We start from the raw sequence: 24,263 nt of genomic DNA, 5'->3' as shown, positions 1-24,263 counted from the left end.
AAGGGCCGGTCGCACCAGCATGCGCCTGCATGTGGCAAGCGCGACCTAACGTGGTCGCTTGAGCCGTACGGCATGCGGCAAGCACGACCCCAAACCAGAAGCGGGAGCCGCGCGGAGGTCGAGTGAGTGACATGGTGTCGAGGCGGCTGCGGGCCGGCAGGCCGTTGCCGCGCAGAATTTTTAAACACGGTCAGTTTTTCGGAGCCCTGCGCGATGTCGGGACCAGCTCCGCACAACTCCATACGGCTCCGGCGATCGAAGTGGGACCGGCCCCGCGAGGCCGTACCGCTCAAGCGACCACGTTAGGTCGCGCTTGCCGCATGCAGGTCGCATGCTGGTGGGAGAGTGGTGAAGTTAATAAAGTCCACGAGTTCTGCACAGAAGCGCCTTGACCCGAAGTGTCACCCATCCTTCAGAGATGCTGCCTGACCTCCCGAGTTACTTTGTGCCACGGTATCATTGGTATAAACCAGCATCTGCAGTTCCTTGTTTCCTAAGGAATTGGTTGTTAGAGTGGGATTGGGAAAAATGTCTTCACCCACAGGGAATGGGTCCTTGGAATTCTCGACCCAAGCAAGCGACAGAGTATGTTGAAGGTGTGCTTTAGATGACATGGACATTAAGGAATAGAGAGGCATTCGGCTAGCACAGTGTGTTACTTTGCAGTAAATGATTAGCCATGTCCTTGCTGGGGAGGTACAATGGACCAAATGGACTGTGACTGCTTTTATTCTGTTATATGTGACTGAAAAGAAATGACGTGAAATGATGTCAAATCAGATTAAAAATAGAGAAAGAAATAATTCAGGGAGAAATAATAAAGGGGCGGCACGGTGGCGCAGCGGTAGAGTTGCTGCGTTACAGCGCCAGGGTTCGATCCTGACTACGGGCGCTGTCTGTACGGAGTTTGTACGTTCTCCCCGTGACCACGTGGGTTTCCTCCGAGATCTTCGGCTTCCTCCAACACTCCAAAGACGTACAGGTTTGCAGGATAGTGGCACTGGAGGCCAAGTCACTGGATGGATTTAAGAGAGAGTTAGATAGAGCTCTAGGGGCTAGTGGAGTCAAGGGATATGGGGAGAAGGCAGGCACGGGTTATTGATAGGGGACGATCAGCCATGATCGCAAGGAATGGCGGTGCAGGCTCGAAGGGCCGAATGACCTCCTCCTGCACCTATTTTCTATGTTTCTATGTTTCTATGATAATTGGCTTTGGTGTAAAAGGGTATAAATTGTCCCTCGTGTAGGATAGTGTTAGTGTGGGGATCGCTGGTTGGTGCGAACTCGGTGGGCCGAAGGGCCTGTTTCCACTCTGTATCTCTAACAAAACTTAACTAAACGAAAAAGGAAGTGGCAAAAGGCAGCACATTTTTCAAAACCTCTTGGAACAACTTGCAACCTATTTGTTGAGAGTCCACGATTTTTCCTTGTTTCATTCTGGGCCTCAGGGATCAATGTAATGTCAGGATGACAAAGCTTTTCATTAATGGTGATAACAGCCCATATCACTGTGGAGAGATTCGCTTCATTTGGTTGTCGTGAGATGGGTAATGATGAACACTCAGCCTATTGTTGCTGTGAAGTGATCATGTATGAAAGTCTCACCACCTCTCTTCGAGTTATTTGGTGGTTTTGATGCCAGGTCTTTGAAACAGCAATACGTTTGTGGTCATTTTTAGTTTAGAGATACAACACGGAAACAGGTCCCACTGAGTCCACGCCGACCAGCGATCCCCGCACACTAGCACTATTCTACACACACTAGTGACAATTTACAAAATTAACGTACAAATCTGTACGGTTTTGGAGTGTGGGAGGAGACCTGAGCTCCCGGGGAAAGCACACGCAGGTCACGGGGAGAAAGTACAAACTCCGTAACAGACAGCACCCGTAGTCAGGATCGAACCCGGGTCTCTGGCTCCGGGTCACGAACCTCTGCTGAGTTTGCCCTTGACTCATACTCGCACAAGGTCATAGGAGGTCATAGGTAGGTTGTGATGCTAGACGTAGGTACTCGTGGCATCAAGCAGGTCGGGGCGTTTTTCTAGACTGATGAAAAATGTCCACGAGTAAAAAAGATTGTGAATTAGGTCATGAAAGTGGGACAGGCCCTTAAGGCAGCAACTCTACCGCTGCGCCACCATGCAGCCCGTTTCTCTTCCCCATTTTTGTTTCATAACAATAATCTCGGCAGACCCTCTGTAAACTGTTTGAAATTGTGTCTGCTCAAACTATTTAGTTTTATTTGTTTAGAGATACAGCGTGGAAACAGGCCCTTAGGCCCATCAAGTGCACCCTGACCATAACACTAGTTCTATGTTATCCCACTTTCTCCCCCGCTCCTTACATACACCAGGGCTCTCACTTAACTTTTTTTCCCTGTTGCCAGCCGGGCAACCTAGGCAGCTTTTTAGGTTGCCAAATAACAGTTTAGGTGGTCATTTAAGACGTGTGCGATAATGTGCTCGGCCGAAGTGCGTAGTTACCAGTCGGAATTATGCTCAATGAAGCATTCACATATTATTTCTGCTTCAAATAAAGTCACAAACTAAACATATTCACCAATCAAGACATGATATATACCACAATGACATGCAGAAAAATTATAATACAGTATCTCAACTCTTTTTACACTTTGCAATAAATGCAATTTCTATTATTTCTTTCCACTGGGAAAGAATGTGGTTGGATTATTCAGCGTATGATCAACCTGTGTCAATAAATCCTGGACCATGGTAACATATATCCTTAACCATGCACACTACAGATTGACGCAAGCATGTTTTCTGTGAAGGACCGAAAATTATCATGACCTAAAATTAGCATGGGTCGTTATTGCAATTGGTACATAAACACTCTCGCTGCCCACATAATTTATCCACAACAAAATATACAGGTTGCAAGGAAATTTCGAAAGGCATTACCGGACATTCAGATTAGATGTATGTGTTGTGAACAGCAATGAAGATACCCAGTTTGTACGCCCCAGATTTAAAAAAAATTATTGATAAACGCTGTTTCCATCATTCCCACTTCAGAATTAACGTTAAAATTTCAACAAATATCTTCTGACCAAATTCGTGATGTATATGACCGACTGTAGGTAAAACCTGGATAAATCCAACGTATAGTTGTGAATGTTGCTCATTAAATAACTACAGTACTCCTACTTCATATTAAGAGCATTGATTTGCTGTTAAAATGAATACTGTAATAACGCGTCAATGGTAGCAGTGACAATCGAACACTGCGGTTTTAACCACTATAAACCCACTGACTCCCATGGCTATCTGGACTACGCTTCTTCCCACCCTGCTTCCTGTGAGGACTCCATCCCCCACCCCCAATTCCTCCGCCTACGCCGCATCTGCTACCAGGATGATGCGTTCCACACCAGGGCATCTGAAATGTCCTCATTCTTCAGGGAACGGGGGTTCCCCTCCTCCACCATAGATGAGGCTCGCACCAGGGTCTCTTCCTTACCCCGCAACGCTGCTCTCTCTCCCCATCCCCGCACTCGCAACAAGGGCCGAGTCCCCCTAGTCCTCACCTTTCACCCCACCAGCCGTCACATACAACAAATAATCCTCCGTCAGTTTCGCCACCTCCAACGTGACCCCACCACTCGCCACATCTTCCCATCTCCCCCCATGTCTGCCTTCCGCAAAGACCGCTCCCTCCATAACTCCCTTGTCAATTCTTCCCTTCCCTCCCGTGCCACCCCCTCCCCGGGCACTTTCCGTTGCAACCGCAAGAAATGCAACACCTGTCGCTTTACCTCCCCCCTCGACTCCATTCAAGGACCCAAGCAGTTGTTCCAGGTGCGACAAAGGTTCACTTGTATCTCCTCCAACCTCATCTACTGCATCCGCTGCTCTAGATGTCAGCTGATCTACATCGGTGAGACCAAGCGGAGGCTGGGCGATCGCTTCGCCGAACACCTCCGCTCGGTCCGCAAGAACCTACCTGACCTCCTGGTGACTCAGCACTTCAACTCCCCCTCCCATTCCCCATCCGGCCTCTCTGTCCTGGGTCTCCTCCATTGCCAGAGTGAGCAACACCGGAAATTGGAGGAATAGCACCTCATATTCCGCTTGGGGAGTCTGCATCCTGCGGGCATGAACATTGAATTCTCCCAATTTTGTTTGCCCTTGCTGTCTCCTCCCCATTCCCAGCCCTCGGGCTCCTCCTCCTCCTTTTTCCTTCCTTCTCCCCGCCACCCCCTATCAGTCTGAAGAAGGGTTTCGGCCCGAAACGTTACCTATTTCCTTCGCTCCATAGATGCTGCTGCACCCGCTGAGTTTCTCCAGCATTTTTGTGTAACTGCGGTTTTAATATTTCACATGTTCACAATTTAATTAATCCATCTTTATGGATGAAAACAAATAATAACATTGGGAATTAAAACACATTTGATTGCATTCCGTTATCAAACAGTCAATGTTCGCTCTGAAGACATTTCCAGCGCAGTAGGGTCGGGAGGGGGGCGAATCAGTGCAGGATGGATAGATGGTGGGGGGGGGGGGTTAGAAGGCAATCGGTGCGGAATGGATGGATTGAGGCTGGGGAATTAGTGCGTGTTGATTGGAGTAGGTAAAATTGTGAGGGGGGGTGTGCGGGGGATGTGAGTGGGGGTTGAATGGGGGGATCAGTATGGGATGGATGGAGGGATCAGTACAGGATGAATGGGGGGGCATCAGTACAGTGTGGATCAGGGGGTCAGGGCAGGATGAATGGGGTGATCAGTACAGGATGAATGGGAGTATTGGTGCAGGATAAATGGAAGAGGGGTCAGTACAGGATGGATTGGGAGATCAGTGCAGGATGGATGGGAGGATCACTACAAGATGGATGGGAAGATTGGTGCAGGATAAATGGAAGAGGGGTCAGTACCGGATGGATTGGGAGATCAGTGCAGGATGAATGGTGGGGGATCAGTACAGGATAAATGGGAGGAGCAGTGTAGGATGAATGGGGGGTGGCAGGATAATCAATGTGAGCTGGATCGGGAGATCAGTGCAGGATGAATAGATGGGGAGGAGGGGGTAGATGCGGAGGGGAGCACAGGGGATGTCAGTGAGGACTGAATAGCGGCGGGAATGGGGATCAGTGCGGGATGGAGAGGAGGGGTCCCAGGATAAGGGGGGGTGGAGGGGGGCATACAAGAGAGAGAGAGAGGGGAAGGGGCAGAGGAGGTGGGGAGGAAGGAAGGTCAGCGCTCCTCGGACAACATCGGCAGTCCGTCCTTTCACCCTTTTTTTTATTTTTAGTTTGTTAAAAAGTTTTGTTGGAGGTCTCCAAATCTGAGGATAGACATTCTTTCCATAGAGGGAGTACAGAGAAGGTTCACCAGACTGATTCCTGGGATGTCAGGACTTTCATATGAAGAAAGACTGGATAGACTCGGCTTGTACTCGCTAGAATTTAGAAGATTGAGGGGGGGATCTTATAGAAACTTACAAAATTCTTAAGTGGTTGGACAGGCTAGATGCAGGAAGATTGTTCCCAATGTTGGGGAAGTCCAGGACAAGGGGTCACAGTTTGAGGATAGAGGGGAAATCCTTTAGGACCGAGATGAGAAAAACATTTTTCACACAGAGAGTGGTGAATCTCTGGAACTCTCTGCCACAGAAGGTAGTTGAGACCAGTTCATTGGCTGTATTTAAGAGGGAGTTAGATGTGGCCCTTGTGGCTAAGGGGATCAGGGGGTATGGAGAGAAGGCAGGTAGGTACAGGATACTGAGTTGGATGATCAGCCATGATCATATTGAATGGCGGTGCAGGCTCGAAGGGCCGAATGGCCTACTCCTGCACCTATTTTCTATGTCTATAACAGCAACTTTCGTTGCACAGATGTTCAGTAACTTCTTATTTGGTCCTGAAATTACTTTTTGATCATAGGTTTCATGTGAGTTTCAGTTTGAGTTTTACTTAAAATTGCAAACACATTCACAGGGGGAAAAGACAAGTAATGGCCTGTACTGAAAATCAGATGCTTTGTTGCAAAACAAAATGATAGAGATTAGCGATCCATCACTCCGCCTTCAATCATCTGGTCAAATGTGCTTTAAATCATTTGCAGTGACGTTTATTAAAGTATTTACCGAAATTGGACGAGGACACTTTGAAAGGAGGAAGCCATTTGGAATATACTGCACTTTTTTTAGATTGATCCTGGCACGATCCAATATACTGCACCAAAAGTCAAAGTGACATTTCATCCTACAAATCAAAGACAATGCTAACTATTAATTATGATTAGGTTCTGTGTGTGTGTAGGCATGTGTGCTCGTGCATGAGTGTGCATGCATGTGCGTGAATGCTCGTGCATGCTTGTGTGTGTGGAGAGAGAGAGAGATAAAGAGAGAATCACAGCAATGACCGTCAGATAATGAAAATAAAGGCATTTACTGCTCGGAACAGCAGAAACTAATTCCAGAATAAACTAATGTCCTTTAGTAAATAGAGCTGTAGAAGATAAATGCAAAAGTGGTTGCCAAAGTTTCAGCTATTACTGATCATTTTTCTTTTTTTCAATGCAAGTAGCTGCTGAATGCCAGCACATAATGGATTAGTGTTTGCCAATAGAAATAACCTGCACTTGATGCCTCTATCTGATCTGTACTAGCCTCATGGTTTCTGACATTAGCCGCTTTTCTGCATGATGGGGAAGTCCAGAACAAGGGGTCACAGTTTAAGGATAAGGGGGAAATCTTTTAGGACCGAGATGAGAAAAACATTTTTCACACAGAGAGTGGTGAATCTCTGGAATTCTCTGCCACAGAAGGTAGTTGAGGCCAGTTCATTGACTATATTTAAGAGGGAGTTAGATGTGGCCCTTGTGGCTAAAGGGATCAGGGGGTATGGAGAGAAAGCAGGTACAGGATACTGAGTTGGATGGCCTACTCCTGCACCTATTTTCTATGTTTCTATGATCTTTGTGTGTAGACATCCCCCATTGGCAAAAGGTAACATAATGTAGTTCAGACGCATCAAAGCATCGTTGTCCACTTTGAGCAAAGCACACGTTGCTGGAGGAACTCAGCGGGTCAAGCACCATCTGTGGAGGAAATGACGACAGTGATACTTTATTGTCACATGTACTTGGTAGAGTGAAACTCTTCGTTTTGCATACAATACACAAAGTATGCAAAGAGTCGCCACCTAAAGGGTGCCGAAGTTGCAAAAGTATTCAATATAGTCCCGATAGTCTCTCTTTGTTCTCTTGATCCCCCCCCCCCCCATCCCCCTGATAGATGACAAGATAGATTCTTGATTAGTACAGGTGTCAGAGGTTATGGGGAGAAAGCAGGAGAATGGGGTTAGGAGGGGGAGATAGATCAGCCATGATTGAATGGCAGAGTAGACTTGATGGGCTGAATGGCCTAATTCTACTCCTATTCCTTATGACATTTCGGGTCTGGACACTTCTTCAGAAGAAGAGTCCTGACCCAAAACGTTGTCTCTCCATTGCCTCCACAGATGGTGCCTGACCCACTGAGATCTTCCAGCACTTTGTGTTTTGTTCAAGACTCCACCATCCACCAACTGCAGATCCTAGTGTCTCCACTGTCCACTTTTACCTCGGACTTTATCATTTTTGGAAGAAGAAAAACGATCTTTTGATTTTTGATATGGATTTCGTGGAATGTCTTTACAATTGAACTGAAATTCGGGATAAATTATTTCTGTGGATACAAGGAACTGCAGGTGTTGGTTTACAAAAAAAAAGACACAAAGTGCTGGTGCAACTCGGCGGGTCAGACAGCGTCTCTGAATTTCCTCAGCAGCCATTTGGAAACATAGAAACATAGAAAATAGGTGCAGGATTCTGCCATTCGTTCCTTCGAGCCAGCACCGCCATCAATATGATAATGGCTGATCATCCAATATCAGTACCCACCGTTCCTGCTTTCTCCCCCTATCCCTTGATTCCGTTAGCCCGAAGAGCTATATCTAACTCTCTCCTGAAAAAATCAGTCTGAAGAAGAGTCCCGACCCATTGTTGCTGCATTAAAAAAAGCCATGCGGGATGGCGGGACTGTCATATGTGGATAGAATGGAGTGGCTGGGCTTGTAAACTCTGGAATTTAGAAGGATGAGAGGGGATCTATTGAAACATATAAGATTATTAAGGGATTGGACACATGACAGGCAGGAAACATGTTCCCGATGTAAGGGGAGTCGAGAACCAGGGGCCACAGTTCAAGAATAAGGGATAAGCCATTTAGAAGGGAGATGAGGAAAAACTTTTTCACCCAGAGAGTTGTGAATCTGTGGAATTCTCTGCCTCAAAAGGCAGTGGAGACCAATTCTCTGGATGCTTTCAAGAGAGAGTTAGATAGGGCTCTTAAAGATAGCGGAGTCAGGGGATATAGGGAGAAGGCAGGAACGGGGTACTGAATGTGGATGATCAGCCATAATCACAGTGAATGGCAGTGCTGGTTCGTAGGGCCGAATGGCCTACATCTATTGTCTATTGTCTATAAGTAATGAAGGTTCAGGCCAAATTGCTAGCCAGCTGAAAGCTTCAGTCAGCTGCCTGGCGTTGAAACAACAAAGGCATTGTGACCCAATTTGATCTCCTGAGACAGTGTGTGTGTGTGTCTGTTTATCTTGCGTTCAGATGTATTATTTCACTAATGCTTTTGCAATGTGTTTTAAGAATGTAATTTTCCCTGTGGAGATTTATTTGTTTTCCTTGTGGTTGGAACGTGGATCCTCTTGGTGGCCGGCCTACACCTTTCAATACGCACACTAATCACAAACACAAGCTCTCTCCCACATACATCACGTCGACTCCCAATACCATTAACGGGCTTCCAATAAAACTCTTTTAAGCAGTGGAAACAGCTGTTCAGGCTGACAAAATATTGCCTCCTTGTTTCATAAACATTTTTTTAACCTTGGTTGAGTAATGACGCTTGGGGGAAAAAACAAGTTTCTACTCCATAATGAGAAAATGTTTGCGCTAGGATTATCTATTTGGCTGCTGTGGAACTTCAGAGGAAGATTAACAGGACGTCGAATGGTGTGGAAATTGGAGTTTATTTTTCCAAAGTTGGCAACATTTCAGTTGCAAGATTCTAAATCACCAGAGATAGACACAAACTGCTGGAGTAACTCAGCGGGACCGGCAGCATCTCTGGAGAGAAAGAATGGGTGACTTTTGTTTCAGACTCCACTCGATGGGTAGGATTTAGAGTCATAGAGTGATACAGTGTGGAAACGGGCCCTGCGGCCCAACTTGCCTACACCGACCAACATGTCCCAGCTACACGAGTCCCACCTGCCTGCGTTTGGTCCATATCCCTCCAAACCTGTTCTATCCATGTACCTGTCTAACTAGTTCTTAAACGTTGGGATAGTCCCAGCCTCAACTACCTCCTCTGGCAGCTTGTTCCATTCACCCACCACCCTTGGTGTGAAAACGTTACCCCTCAGATTCCTATTCAATACTTTTCCTTTCACCTTAAACCTGTGTCCTCTGGTCTTTGATTCCCCTACTCTGGGCAAGAGACTCTGTGCATCTACCCAATCAATTCCTCTCATGATTTTATACACCTCTATAAGATCACCCCTCATCCTCCTATTCTCCAAGGACTAGAGTCCCAGCCTGCTCAACCTCAGACCCTCTAGTCCTGGCAACATCCTCGTAAATCTTCTCTGAACCCCTTCAAGCTTGACAATATCTTTCCTAAAACATGGTGTCTTGGTAATAACCAAAGATTTCCTTGGCGGCAGGTGGAATGCTGAGAATACTATCAAGTTATGTTAAGATTTGACACGGCTGTATTTTTAATATGATCCCATTAAATTGATGGTTAGCCTGTTCAACACACTAAGAATGTATTAATGCTTTGTAGTATTTTGTTCTCGTTGAACCTACGAGATTTCATTGTTCTTGTGAAATTCTTTCAGATATTCGGAGGCCTGAGGAACTTTCGCTGATGAAACCGCGAAAAACTATCTGTAAAAAGAAGAGTAAAGAAAAGATCAATACACATCCAATTAATGAAGATATTTTAGACTTGGATCAGACGCCATTATCCCCAGGATCAATAGGTAATTACAATGCAATGAGACATATTTGTCTGGATCTGAAGGGTCTTGACCCGAAATGTCACCCATTCCTTCTCTCCAAAGATGCTGCCTGTCCTGCTGAGTTGCCTCAGCTTTTGGTGTCTATCTTCGGTTTAAACCAGCATCTGCAATTCCTTCCTACACAAAAACAACTGATGCTGGAAGCCCTAAACAAAACAGGCGGCACAGTTGTGCAGCGGTAGAGCTTTTGCATTGCAGCGCCAGAGAACCAGGTTAGATCATGACCGGACATCTTAAGGACCTGTCCCGCTAACGTGACTTTTCAGCGACTGTCTTCGACCTTCAAGCTCGAGGGCACTCGCCTGAAAAATCTCGAACTGGATTGACCTTCAGCGATGAAACCGCGAGCCGGATCGACCGTCTGCGCGCGCGCGCACACGCGCGCACGCACACACACACACACTCACACACACACACAAACACACACACACACACACACACACACACACACACACACACACACACACACACACACACACACACACACACACACACACCACACAAACAGCTGGCACAGTTAGGGTAAGTCCTTTAGAGAGCGTGGAGGGGGGGGGGGGGGGGGGGGGGGGGGGGGAGGGGCGGGGGGAGAGAAGGGGGGAGAAGGAGTGAAGACACTTTTAAGAAGCCAGACAACTTTTAATAAAGTTCAGCGGGCATTTAACATCACCAGTCGGTTTACTTACCTTTTTTTTCTCAACGAGCTTTACCCTCGATTACCTTCGATTACCTACGAATAACATGCTGACCTACTACGACCTACCTCGACTAAACCTACGAGTAAAAAATATTGATTTTTTCCATTTTTCAGCTTGCTGAAAAAAAACGCCGCAACCTAGCTGAGGCCTCTAGTACGCGGAGACTACTCTCGAGCATGAAGGAGAGTTACAAAGTCCTTCTGGGACCTCGTGTCGACCATGCTGCGATGTATGAGTTGAGGGCAAACTCTTCTAAAGTCTTTAGTTCTTTAGTAACTTGTCAGTTTCTTTGTTGAACTAAATTAAGGCACACAAAATTGGTTGGGAAGAAAGCCAAACTGTAAGAAAGAGGACTGCGCCTCCTTGTCAAGAGCAGCCAGGTCCCCACAGTGGGACAGGCCCTTTAAAACGTCGCCTGCCTCAACCGCCTCCTCCGGCAGCTAGTTCCATACACCCACCACCCTTTGTGTAAAAAAAGTTACCCCTCAGGTTCCTATTTAACCATTCCCTCCACACCTTAAACCCATGCATTCTGTTTCTCGGTTCCTCTACTCTGGGCAGCAGACTCTGTGCACCTACCCAATCTATTCCTCTCATGATTTTGTGCACCTCCATAAGAGGCGGGAAGGTGGCGCATTTACAGCACCAGAGACCCGGGTTCGATCCTGGCTATGGGTGCTGGCTGTACGTTCTCCCCGTGACCTGCGTGGGTTTTCTCCGAGATCTTCGGTTTCTTCCCACACTCCAAAGACGTGCAGGTGTGTAGGTTAATTGGCTTGGTATAAATGTAAAATTGTCCCTAGTGTGTGTAGGATAGTGTTAGTGTGTGGGGGTCGCAGGCCAGTGCGGACTCGGTGGGCCGAAGGGCCTGTATCTTCGCTGTATCTTTAAACTATACTATGTCCTCTGGTTCTCGATTCCTCTACTTGGGGCAAAAGACTGTGCATTTAGCTGATCTATTCCTCTCATGATTTTCAACACCTCTCTATAAGATCACCCTTCACCCTCCTCTGCTCCAAGGTTCCTTCCAAATGTTAGAGCAATTCCTCAGCTCTCATCCCTCATTATTCACCTCTGGGAGGTCCTTAGGAATAACCAGGCTTCTAATCATGAGCACTTTGTCTTCGATGGGTGCCATAAACCAGTTGTGATCAAAGGACAGTTGGATAATTGCAGCTTTCAACCAGAATCCACTCACAGACACAGAGCATGCAACAATCCAACATTGCATTTACTTACATGCTAGACACAAAATGCTGGAGTAACTCAGCGGGACTGGCAACCTCTCAAGAGAGAAAGAATGGGTGACGTTTCGGTTCGAGACCCTTCTTCAGTCTTGATCCGAAACATCACCCATTCCTTCTCTCCTGCCCCGAGATGCTGCCTGCCCCGCTGAGTTATGCCCCTGTCCCACTTAGGAAACCTGAACAGAAACCTCTGGAGACTTTGCGCCCCACCCAAGGTTTCCGTGCAGTTCCCGGAGGTTGCAGGTGGTTGCCGGAGGTTGCAGGTGGTGGAAGCAGGTAGGGAGACTGACAAAAACCTCCGGGAACTGCACGGAAACCTTGGGTGGGGCGCAAAGTCTCCAGAGGTTTCCGTTCAAGTTTCCTAAGTGGGACAGGGGCATAACTCCAGCATTTTGTGTCTATTTTCGGTTTAAGCCAGCATCTGCCAATCCTTCCTATACATTTACTTGCAATCTTTTAATTATTGATCATTGCAAGGTTATTGAATAATTAAACAATACCCTGCGCTAATACAGTAAACCCTCGCTATAATGGATCTCTTTATAACAGATTTCAGTTACAGCGGAAAGACCTACCGGCTGCCGCCCACGTTACCCCTTAGCTCAGTTTAGTTTATTGTCACCTGTACCGAGGTACAGCAAAAAGCTTTTTTGTTGCGTGTTAACCAGTCAGCGGAAAGACAATGCATGATTACAATGGAGCTGTCCGCAGCGTACTGATACTTGATAAAGGGAATAGCGTTTAGTAGAAGATAAGGTCCAGTAAAGTCTGATGAGAGATAGTCCGCGAGTCTCCGATGAGGTAGATAGTAGCTCTGGACTGCCCTCTCGTTGTCGCTGGCTTACAGCCGTGGCGGTTTGCGCCATCCTCCACTCACGCTGCCTCCCCGCCACTTACATCAGAGGATGCTCACGCCACCTCCCCGCTATACAACGATAATCCCTTATGGGCCTGTCCCGCTAGGCGGTTTTTAGGCAACTGCCGGCGACTGTCACAGTCGTAGCAGGTTACCGAAAAACCGTCGACTGGACTAATGGGCTTGTCCGGCGAATACGACAATGGAATCCACCAAAGTGAGCACCGGCGACAACCTACGTCACTTAGCGACAACCTACGTTAGTTAACCTGGCGATAACCCACGACAGTACTTACGTCAAGCTACGCTCATTGGCGTCAGAACTCCGGTCGCCACCATCGCCAAAAATTTTACAACATGTTGAAAATCCAGCGGCGACCAGAAAGACGCTACAACTCTCACGTAGGAGAGTACTCGCGACTATAAAGGCGACACCCGGCGACCATATTGTGACAACCCAGTCGCCTGTAGTCGGCTAAAAAATCGCCTATGTGGGGCAGGCCCATTACTTGGTTATAGCGGACAGTCGGCAATAACGGACACCATTTACACCCACCCGCCATCCCCAACCCATGGTCCGTTATAACGAAGGTTTGTGTTTTTAATTGAAGCAGATTTAATATTATGACTTTCCTGTTGTAATCATTATTTGATGCTTTGCATGCTTTTGTTGATTTATGAGCTTTGGTCCATATAGTGCAGTGGGAAAGTAATATTTGCTCAGCAATTGGATGTGATGCTTTCTTGGTGAACGGAACATGCGCCGTGAGCCAAATTGATGACCTGCAAATTAAAGCTTCGGGACGTCGGCGGAAATCCTGCACGTGTGCTTTCCCGCAAGAACTTCACTCGCTACGGGCGGCACAGTGTCGCAGCTGAGAGAGCTGCTGCCTCACAGCACCAGAAACCCGGGTGCGATCCTGACCTCAGGTGCTGTCTGTGTGGAGTTTGCGCGTTCTCCCCGTGTCTGCATGGATTTCCTCCGGATTCTCCCAAAGACGTGCGGGTTTGTAGGTCAATTGGCCCTCTATAAATTGCCCCCGGAGTGGGTGAGAATGTGGGATAACATAGAACTAGTGTTTGGTTTAGTTTAGGTTATTGTCACATGTACCGAGGCATAGTGAAAGGTTGTTGTTGCATGCTAGCCAGTCAGTGGAAAGACTGTACATGATTACAATCGAGCAGTTACAGATAGATGTGCATGGCCATACAGATATGGCCACATGCACTCCAATTTCTAAGCAATTATTTTCAGGCAGGATTCATGGAGAAAAGGCCTGGTGAAAGGTCTCGACCCGAAATGTCAGCTATTCCTTCGCTCCAGAGATGCTGCCCGACTCACTGAGTTACTCCGGCATTTTGTGTCTATCTTCGGTGTAAACCAGCATCTGCAGTTCTTGCACGTCAATTGTTTAATTGTCACTTGTGTTTCATTGCACAGCGAGTCCTGGGCTGTACAGCAAGACCATGACCCCCACCTACGACCCCATCAACGGAACGCCTCTGTCCGCCACAATTATGTGGTTCAGTGACAGCCCACTGGCTGAACAAAACTGCAATATCTTGGCTGTTAGCCAGCCGAACCTTACCCCAGACGTACTGGCCAAAATGTACCGACCACAGACTCAAGTTGACAAGGCAAAGATAAACGCTGGGTAAGAATGTTTGAAATTACTTGTTCATTTGTTCATTGAAAACCCATATTTAGAGTCATAGAGTGATAAAGTGGGGAAACAGGCCCTTCGACCCAACTTGCCCACACGTCCCAGCTACACTAGTCCCACCTGCCGGCATTTGGTCCATATCCCTCCAAACCTGTCCTATCCACGTACCTGTCTAACTGCATCTTAAACGTTGGGATAGTCCCAGCCTCAACTACCTCCGCTGGCAGCTTGCTCCATAAACCCACCACCCCTTGTGTGAAAAGGTAACTCCAGATTCCTATTAAATCTTTTCCCCTTCACCTTAAACCTATGTCCTCTGGTCCTCGATTCCCCTACTCTGGATAAGAGACTGTGCGTCTATCCGATCTATTCCTCTCATGTTTTTAGACACCTCGATAAGATCACCCCTCATCCTCCTGCGCTCCAAGGAATAGAGTCCCAGCCTGCTCAACCTCTCCCTATAGCTCACACCCTCTATTCCTGGCAACGTCCTCGTAAATCTTCTCTGCACCCTTTCCAGCTTGATACCATCTTTCCTATAACATGTTGCCCAGAACTGAACACAATACTATAAATACAGCCTCACATTTGAAGTAAATGAATCAAAGCCAATACATTTCATGACATATGCAATATGTACCAATGTACCTTCATGACATATGCAATATGCACCAATGTACCTTCATGACATATGCAATATGTACCAATGTACCTTCATGACATATGCAATATGTACCAATGTACCTTCATGACATATGCAATATGCGACATGGGGTAATCCATGCCGAAAGAAGGTAACAAAAGTGAAGCAGAATAATTAAGAGAGCCAAGGGAAAGTGTCAAGAGTATTTTGTTGTCTTATGTCCCGAAAAGGAACAATGAAATTCTTACTTGCAGTAGCACAACAGGTCTGTACACACAGTATTCACTGTACACATTAGAACACTGCCCGGTCCATCACCGGCTCTGACCTCCCCCACCATCGAAGCGATTATCATTTACCGGAGTCGCTGCCTCAAAAAGGCAGCCAGCATCATCAGAGACCCACACCACCCTGGCCACACACTCATTTCACCATTGCCATCGGGAAGAATGTACAGGAGCTTGAAAACTGTAACGTCCAGGTTCAGGAACAGCTTCTTCCCTACAGCCATCTTAAACACTATTAAACACTACAAACCCCAATAAGCTCAGAACTACATAGATATTATTATTATTATTATTATTATTATTATTATTATTATTATTATTATTATTATTATTATTATTATTATTATTATTATTATTATATTATTATAATAATTATTATAATAATATTAATAATTATTATTATTATTATTATTATTATTGCACTACAATTTTTTTTGAGTATGTGTGTATGTGTATATTTTTTTCTCTCGTTTATCATATTGTTTACAGTGTACTATGTTCACATATTCTGTTGTGCTGTAGCAAGTAAGAAATTCATTGTTCTATCTGGGTCACATGACAATAAAATACTCTTGACTCTTAATATAAAAGAGAAGAGAGAAAAAAAGTTCAATAAGTTAAAAAACCCCACTAAAGTACAAAAACAAAACAATGCCCAAGATCCCTAGTGCAACCCAGGCCGTTTGTAGCTCAGAGTAGGGTAGCCAACTTCCTCACTCCCAAATAAGGGTCAAAAGGTCAAAATAAGAGATTAATTCCCGACGGCAATTCATTGACCGACTCGGCCGTGGCTGGGTGAATGATGAGTTGGCCCGGGTGCTGGACTGCACACAAAGCCCAGCCGGCGGGCCAGCCGAGGAGTTTTGGCCCGGACCGCGTGATTTCGCACGAAAAGTCCAGCAGCCCATCCAACTCATGAACCAATGGTCGGCCGTGTGAAGGAGTGGTGGCGGTGTCGGCGGTAAGCGAAGGTCCGAAGGTCGGTCAGCTGGCCGGGCTGCCGACCGACGGGGCCATGGACGAGGCGCTGCTGCTGCTGCTGCATTCCACGGGCTGCACTACATCGGGACGGGTGAGGCAGGGTCGGACGCGGCACTCCAGCCCGACAGTCCCCTCGACCCGAGTAATAGCAGTCAAATACGGGACGAGGGTAGTCCCGTAGGGGACAAACCAATTTAGCCCAATATACGAGATGTCCCGGCTAATACAGGACCGTTGGCAACCCTAGTTCAGAGTTGGAGTTCGACATGCTCAATAGCCTGATAATGGCACCAAACTGGCAACTACTCTCTCAGTCAGTGTATTACTACTATACACTTGTACTCTATCTGAGATGTGACAAATAAAATTGTTTGTGTATTAATGCTTGTACCCCATCAAAATACTCTAGATATAGTCTCTGTGATGTTTACAAGAGTCAAGCAACTTCTGTGTGTACCTTTTATGAATGTTCTTTTGCCTCTGCTCCTTCCACTTAAGGAGCTCTGACTATTCTCATGAATGCATGAAGAGTTTCTGCTAATTTGATCAGCGTTGCTCAAATTGCACAGAATGTAACATTACTCCCTGGGGCGAGAGCAGTAGAGAACATGAAAGCAACTCGAGTAGATAAAGAATGCGTAACCGGGTGAATGAAGGTGAAACTTTTCCATTGCCTATGGAGAGATGGAGATTGACCATCAGAGGGATGATCGTGGAGGTCTATCAGCATGAGTTGTGGCCTTTGCTTTACTGAATGCAAACATCGGCAGGCAGGCATCAAAAACAAGTGGCCATAGGATAAGATAAGAGGAATTCATTGTAAATTGGATCTATAGGGTTTGTTTTCCCCAAAAGAATAGTTGATATTTGGAATGCACTGCCAGAGGAGGTGGTGAAATCAGATCCAATACTATGTTTAAATTGCAGTCAAATAAACATTTGAATAGGTAAGGCATAGAAAGATACTTTCATAATGCAGGTAATTGGAATCAATATAGTTGGCAGCTGCTCAACATGGACATGGTGGGCTGAAGGGCCTGCCTCTGTGCTGTACCACCCTATGACTGGGTAGACACAAAATGCTGCAGTAACTCAGCAGGTGAGGCAGCATCTATGGAGAGAAGGAATGGGCGACATTTCGGGTCGAGACCCTTGTTCAGTATGATGTCAGGTCAGTGGGCGGGATAAAGATAGAATGTAGGCGGAGACAGTTAAAGCCGTGTCCCACGGTACAAGTTCATTCCAAGAGCTCTCCCGAGTTTGCCCTGATTCGAACTTGGAGATTTACGGTAATGGCCGCTCGTCGGTACTCGGGGCTCTCGTGGACATTTTTCATCATGTTGAAAAATCTTCACTAGTCTTCACGTGCTTACCTGCCGTTAGCGAGACTTCTCGAGTACCTGCTTTTGCGCTAAGAGACGTTCCGAGCTCCGACGTACCCACTACGTTCATTCTCCGTGCTTACAACGAGTTTGATTTTTTTTAAACTCGGGAGAGCTCTTGGAATGAACTCGTACCCTGGGACAGGGCTTTAAGACTAGTGGGAGAACTGGGAAGGGGAAGGAGAGAGAAAGCTAGGGCTTTCCATGACTGGGTACTTTTGGGAAGGGTATTTCTTGAAATGATTTTTGACACTTCAGTCTTATAACCTTTCACACCATTTAGGCGGCACAGTGGGGCAGCGGTAAAGTTGCTGCCTTACAGCGCTTGCAGCGCCTGAGACTCGGGTTCGATCCCGACTACGGGTGCTGTCTGTACGGAGTTTGTACGTTCTCCCCGTGACCTGCGTGGGTTTTCCCCGGGTGCTCCGGTTTCCCCACCACACTCCAAAGCTTTGTAGATTAATTGGCTTTGGTAACAATTATAAATTGTATCTAGCGTGTAGGATAGTGTTAGTATACGGGGATCGCTGGTCAGCACACACCTGGTGGGCCGAATGGCCTGTATCTGCGCAGTATCTCTAAACCAAACTAAACTAAACCATTGCTTCCAGGCAAGGGAGATGGTGTTGACTCTTACTGTTCATCCCAAGCCCATGAAGGTAGTAGGGGCATTGATCTATTCAATGATCTGATGACTACATTCCAGAGAGGTTTTATCTCCTGAAGAAACTCTGGCTCCTCCTCTGGGAGAAAAAAAAAACAAATCCAGTACTGACATTCATTTCTTTAAAAGACATGATTGTAAATCGGAGAGATTTTGCTAAACTCATATCAAACCCTGAGTCCGAGCAAACATATTGGGTTGTCGCGCTATGACATGGATGCCTGCGAAGGTGCAAAAATAGGCAGGAGGATCCGACAAAGAATCCAAGATAATCCGTGGAGAAGACTGCAGCTTAAAATGCAGCAATGTTGTGCAGCGGTAGAGTTGCACTTCAGTCTTATAACCTTTCACACCATTTAGGCGGCACAGTGGGGCAGCGGTAAAGTTGCTGCCTTACAGCGCTTACAACGCAAGAGACCCGGGTTCGATCCTGACTACGGGTGCTGTCGATACGGATTATTTGCGTTCTCCCTGTGACCGCGTGGGTTTTCATCGGGTGCTCCAGGTTCCTCCCGTATCCCAAAGAGCTGTGGGTTGTCAGGTTAATTGGCCTCTGTAAATTGACCCTAGTATGTCGGGAGTGGATGCGAAATTGGGATAACATAGAACTGGCGTGAACGGGTGATCGATGGTCGTAGTGGACTCGGTGAGCCGAAGGGCCCGTTTCTGCGCAGTCTCTTTAAATTAAATGAGTCTAAACATAATGGACATGACACGTTGAGCCTCAAGATTAATGTAGTTTGTCTTGCGTAATTCCTAATGCAGTTTAAATTTGAGCCACATTTAAGCAGCACCGGTTTCCTCCGTAGTGGGCCGAAGGGCCTGGTTCCATGTTGTGTCTCTAAACTAAAGTAAACCAAGCACAATGGAGTTGACACGTTGAGCATTGAGATTATGTAGTTTGTCTTGCATCATCCCTAATGCGTTTTAAACTTTAACAAAAGTAAAGTTCATGCAGGAGTTGAGGTGTGGAAGTGAAGAGTTTGATTAAATGCCAACTAAGGTGGACATGCAGTGGTTGTATCAGTCCAGCAGAAATGAAACAATGCAGAATCAAAGAGCAAAGACATTGCAATGGATCTAAGATCATTTCTTTATGGTTGTGTTTAATGTTGGATTTCTGCAGATGGCTAGATTCGTCACGTTCACTGATGGAACAAGGCATCCAGGAAGAAGATAAGCTCCTGCTGCGTTACAAATACTACAGCTTCTTTGATCTCAATCCAAAAGTAAGAGATGCAGCCAGATTTCATTATTCTCTGCATGTCCTGGGATTTACAAAGAAGTTGACTCCTAATGTGGGAGCATTATGAGGTTGCAATGTGGGAAAAGCAAGGACATTCAGTTGATATTAAGATATTTTGAAGTACACAAAAACAACCATTGTGTTTGGCTTTAGCGCCAAGATCTAATTAGAAAGGGTAAAGATTCTGACTCTGAAGAAGGGTTCCTACCCTGTCCATGCCCTCCAGAGATGTTGCCTGAACCATTGAGTTACTCCAGCACTTTGTGTTTTACTCAAGATTCCGGCATCTGCAGTTTCTTGTGCCTCTCAAATTAATTACGGTTTCAATCTCTGTATAGCCCAAAGATTTCAATGTGACGGCCTTTTTAATTTAGTTTAGAGATACGGCATAGAAACAGGCCCTTTGTACCACCGGGTTACGCCGACAATGATTCCGGCACACTCACACTATCCTACACCCACTGGGTTAGATTTACAATTATACCAAGACAATTAGCCTGCAAACACGTACGTCTTTGGAATGTGGCAGGAAACTGGAGCACCCGGCGAAAACCCACGCAGGTCAAAGGGAGAACGTGCAAACTCCATACAGACAGCACCCACAGAAACAGAGAAAGATAGAAACATAGAAAATAGGTGCAGCAGAGGGGCCATTCGGCCCTTCGAACCAGCACCACCATTCATTGTGATCATGGCTGATCGTCCCCAATCAATAACCTGTGCCTGCCTTCTCCCCATACCCCTTGACTCCACTAGCCCCTAGAGCTCTATCTACCTCGCTCTTAAACCCATCCAGTGACTTGGCCTCCACTGCCCTCTGTGGCAGGGAATTCCACAAATTCACAACTCTCTGGGTGAAAAAGTATTTTCTCACCTTAGTCTTAAAATGGTCTCCCCTTTATTCTAAGACTGTGGCCCCTGGTTCTGGACTCGCCCAACAATGGGAACATTTTTTCTGCATCTAGCTTGTCCAGTCCTTTTATAATTTTATATGTTTCTATAAGATCCTCCCCCCACCCCGTAGTCAGGATCGAACTAGGGTCTCCAGCGCTGTGAGGCAGCAACTCTACCGCTGCACTAACGTGTCGCCCCATATGCTCTTATGCTATCAATGACGCAAACATGTAAACTGTAGGCCAGAGAATCTGACCTGTCATCAGCCGTCACACCCTGACGATAGTCGTACAGTTTTTAAAAATGTTTTAAGTATGCTGCAAATACTCACATGTGCAAAAGTTTGGATCAACATAAAATTATTTCTCTCCATTGATCGCAGTATGATGGGGTACGAATAAACCAGCTGTATGAGCAAGCACGGTGGGCAATTCTCTTGGAAGAAATCGACTGCACTGAAGAGGAAATGTTGATGTTTGCAGCATTGCAGGTAAACAGAATTGTTCTCCAACCTGCTTCAACAGGAGGAAGAACATGCCCCGGCAGGTAGAATAAGAGCAACATTGAAATTTTGTGCAGGAGTAGGCCATTCAGCCCTTCGGGTCAGCACCACCATTCGATATGATCATGGTTGATCATCCAGAATCAGTACCCCGTTCCTGCTTTCTCCCTATATCCCTTGATTCCATTAGCCCTAATAGCTATATCAAACACTGTCTTGAATACATCCAGTGAATTGTCTTCCACTGCCTTCTGTGGCAGAGAATTCCACAGATTCACAACTCTCTGGGTGAAAATGTTTTTCCTCATCTCAGTCCTAAATGGCCTTCCCCTTATTCTTAAACTATGACCCCTGGTTCTGGACTCTCCCAGCATTGGGAACATTTTTCCTGCATCTAGAATTTTATATGTTTCTATAAGATCCCCTCTCATTCTTCTAAATTCCAGTGAATATAAGATCAAGTGATCGGAGCAGAATTGGGCCATTCAGCCCATCATGTCTACTCCGCCATTCAATCATGGCTGATCTATCCCTCCCTCCTAACCCCATTCTCCTGCCTTTTCCCCATAACCTCTGACACCCGTACTAATCAAGAATCTATCTACCTCTGCCTTAAACATATCCACTGTCTTGGCCTCCAGAGATTAGAACAGATATACCATACATGGATACGATCAGTTCATGCTCATGTGCAATATCCCTTGACTCCACTAGCCCCTAGAGCTCTATCTAACTCTCCCTAATATCCATCCAGTGTTTGGCCTCCACTGCCCTCTGTGGCAGGGAATTCCACAAATTCACAACTCTCCGGGTGAAAAAGTTTTTCCTCAACTCAGTCTTAAATGGCCTTCCCTTTATTCTAAGACTGTGGCCTCTGGTTCTGAACTCGCCCACCATTGGGAGCATTTTTCCTGCATCTAGCCTGTCCAGTCCTTTTATAATGTTATATGTTTTGTATAAGAACCCCCTCATCCTTCTAAACTCCAGTGATTACAAGCCTAGTCTTTTCAATCTTTCCTCATATGACAGTCCCGCCATCCCAGGGATCAATCTCGTGAACCTACGCTGCACTGCCTCAATCACAAGGATGTCCTTCCTCAAATTAGGAGACCAAAACTGGACACAAGACTCCAACAGCCCTATACAACTGCAGAAGAACCTCTTTACTCCTATCCTGAAATCCTTTTGTATGAAGGCCAACATTCCATTAGCTTTCTTCCCTGCCTGCTGTACCTGCAAGCCAACTTTCAGTGACCGGTGTACAAGGACGCCCAGGTCTCGCTGTACCTCCCCCTTACCTAACCTAACCCCATTGAGATAATAATCCGCCCCCTTGATTTTGCCGCCAAAGTGGATAACCTCACATTTATCTATATTATACTGCATCTGCCACGCATCTGCCCACACACTCAACCTGTCCAGGTCACCCTGCAACCTCCTAACATCCACTTCACAGTTCAAACTGCCACCCAGCTTTGTGTCATCCGCAAACTTGCTAGTGTTGCTCCTAATTCCCTCTTCCAAATCATTAATATATATGGTAAACAGTTGCAGCCCCAACACTGAGCCTTGCGGCACTCCACTCGCCACTGCCTGCCATTCTGAAAAGGACCCGTTCACTCCCACTCTTTGCTTCCTGTCTGCCAACCAATTTTCTATTCATGTCAACACCCTACCCCCAATACCATGTGCTCTAATTTTAGTCACCAGTCTCCAGTGAGGGACATTATCAAAGCCTTTCTGACCATCTAGATACACTACATCCACTGGCACCCCTTCATCCATTTTACTTGTCACATCCTCGAAAAATTCCAGAAGATTAGTCGAGCATGATTTTCCTTTCATAACTCCATGCTGACTTGGACTGATCCTTTTACTGCTATCCAAATGCCCCATTATTACCTCTTTAATAATTGACTCCAGCATCTTTCCCACCACCAAAGTCAGGCTAACTAGTCTGTAATTCCCCGTTTTCTCTCTCGCCCCTTTCTTGAAAAATGGGATAACATTAGCTATCCTCCAATCCACAGGAACTGATCCTGAACCTATTGAACATTGGAAAATGATCACCAATGCGTCCACTATTTCTAGAGCCAACTCCCTGAGGACCCTGGGATGCAGACCATCAGGCCCAGGGGATTTATCATCCTTCAGTCCCATTAGCCTACCCAATACTATTTCTCGCCTAATGAACATTTCTTTCAGTTCCTCTACCCCCTTAGATCCTCTGTCATCCAGTACTCTGGGAGATTGTTTGTGTCTTCCTTAGTGAAGACAGATCTAAAGTACCTGTTCAACTCTTCTGCCATTTCCTTGTTCCCCATAATAATTTCACCCATGTCTGCCTTCAAGGGACCCACATTTGACTTTGCTATTCTTTTTCCCTTAACATATCTATAGAAGCTTTTACTGTCCTTCTTTATATTCCTGGCCAGCTTCCCCTCGTACTTCATCTTTTCAGCCCGTATTGCCCGTTTTGTTTCCTTCTGTTGTCCTATGAAAGTTTCACAATCCTCTGGCTTCCGGCTACTCTTTGCTGTGTTATACATATTTTCATTTAGTTTTATTCTATCCCTAACTTCTCTTGTCAGCCACGGTTGCCTCCTACTCCCCTTAGAATCTTTCTTCCTTTTTGGAATGAAATGATCCTGCGTCTTCCGGATTATGCCCAGCAACTCCTGCCAATGCTGTTCCACCGTCATTATTCCTGCTAGGATCCCTTTCCAGTCTACCTTGGCCAGCTCCTCCCTCATGCCTTCATAGTCCCCTTTGTTCGGGAAAATGTTTCCTGCCTCGTGTGTGTCCAAACCCTTAATAATCTTATATGTTTCAATAAGAATACCTCTCATCCTCGCAGATTTAAATTTGAATTTGTGCATAGTTATTTATTCATTATTTTGTAATTGTTACATAGTATTATCTCTGTGTTATTGCATTTACAGGCCTGTTAAGCAGCAGTGAGTTATGGGCCTGTCCCACATACGCGACTTTTTCGGCGACTGCTGGCACCCGTCATAGGTCGTTACAGGTCGCCGAAAATTTTCAACATGTTGAAAATCCAGCGGCGACCAGAACAAGGTACGACTCTTTGGGCGACT

The 24,263-nt window shown here is 46.2% G+C and overlaps 1 protein-coding gene across 2 annotated transcripts in view; it reads left to right on the top strand.

The window, feature by feature from the left end:
• The window catches only part of fermt1 (FERM domain containing kindlin 1), a 63,009-nt gene that overhangs the window by 16,465 nt on the left and 22,281 nt on the right, over window positions 1–24,263 (top strand). For both annotated transcript variants that reach the window (XM_033026230.1, XM_033026229.1), the window contains exons 4-7: window positions 9,922–10,065; window positions 14,344–14,557; window positions 19,650–19,752; window positions 21,046–21,153. In XM_033026230.1, the coding sequence (XP_032882121.1) occupies window positions 9,922–10,065; window positions 14,344–14,557; window positions 19,650–19,752; window positions 21,046–21,153 (569 nt within the window). The remainder of the gene's footprint in view (window positions 1–9,921; window positions 10,066–14,343; window positions 14,558–19,649; window positions 19,753–21,045; window positions 21,154–24,263) is intronic.

The sequence above is a fragment of the Amblyraja radiata genome, chromosome 8 (assembly GCF_010909765.2).
Source record: "Amblyraja radiata isolate CabotCenter1 chromosome 8, sAmbRad1.1.pri, whole genome shotgun sequence".
Taxonomy (NCBI): Eukaryota; Metazoa; Chordata; class Chondrichthyes; order Rajiformes; family Rajidae; genus Amblyraja; species Amblyraja radiata.
Note: the sequence above shows the minus strand (reverse complement) of the source record. Positions and strands in the feature narration are given on the sequence as shown.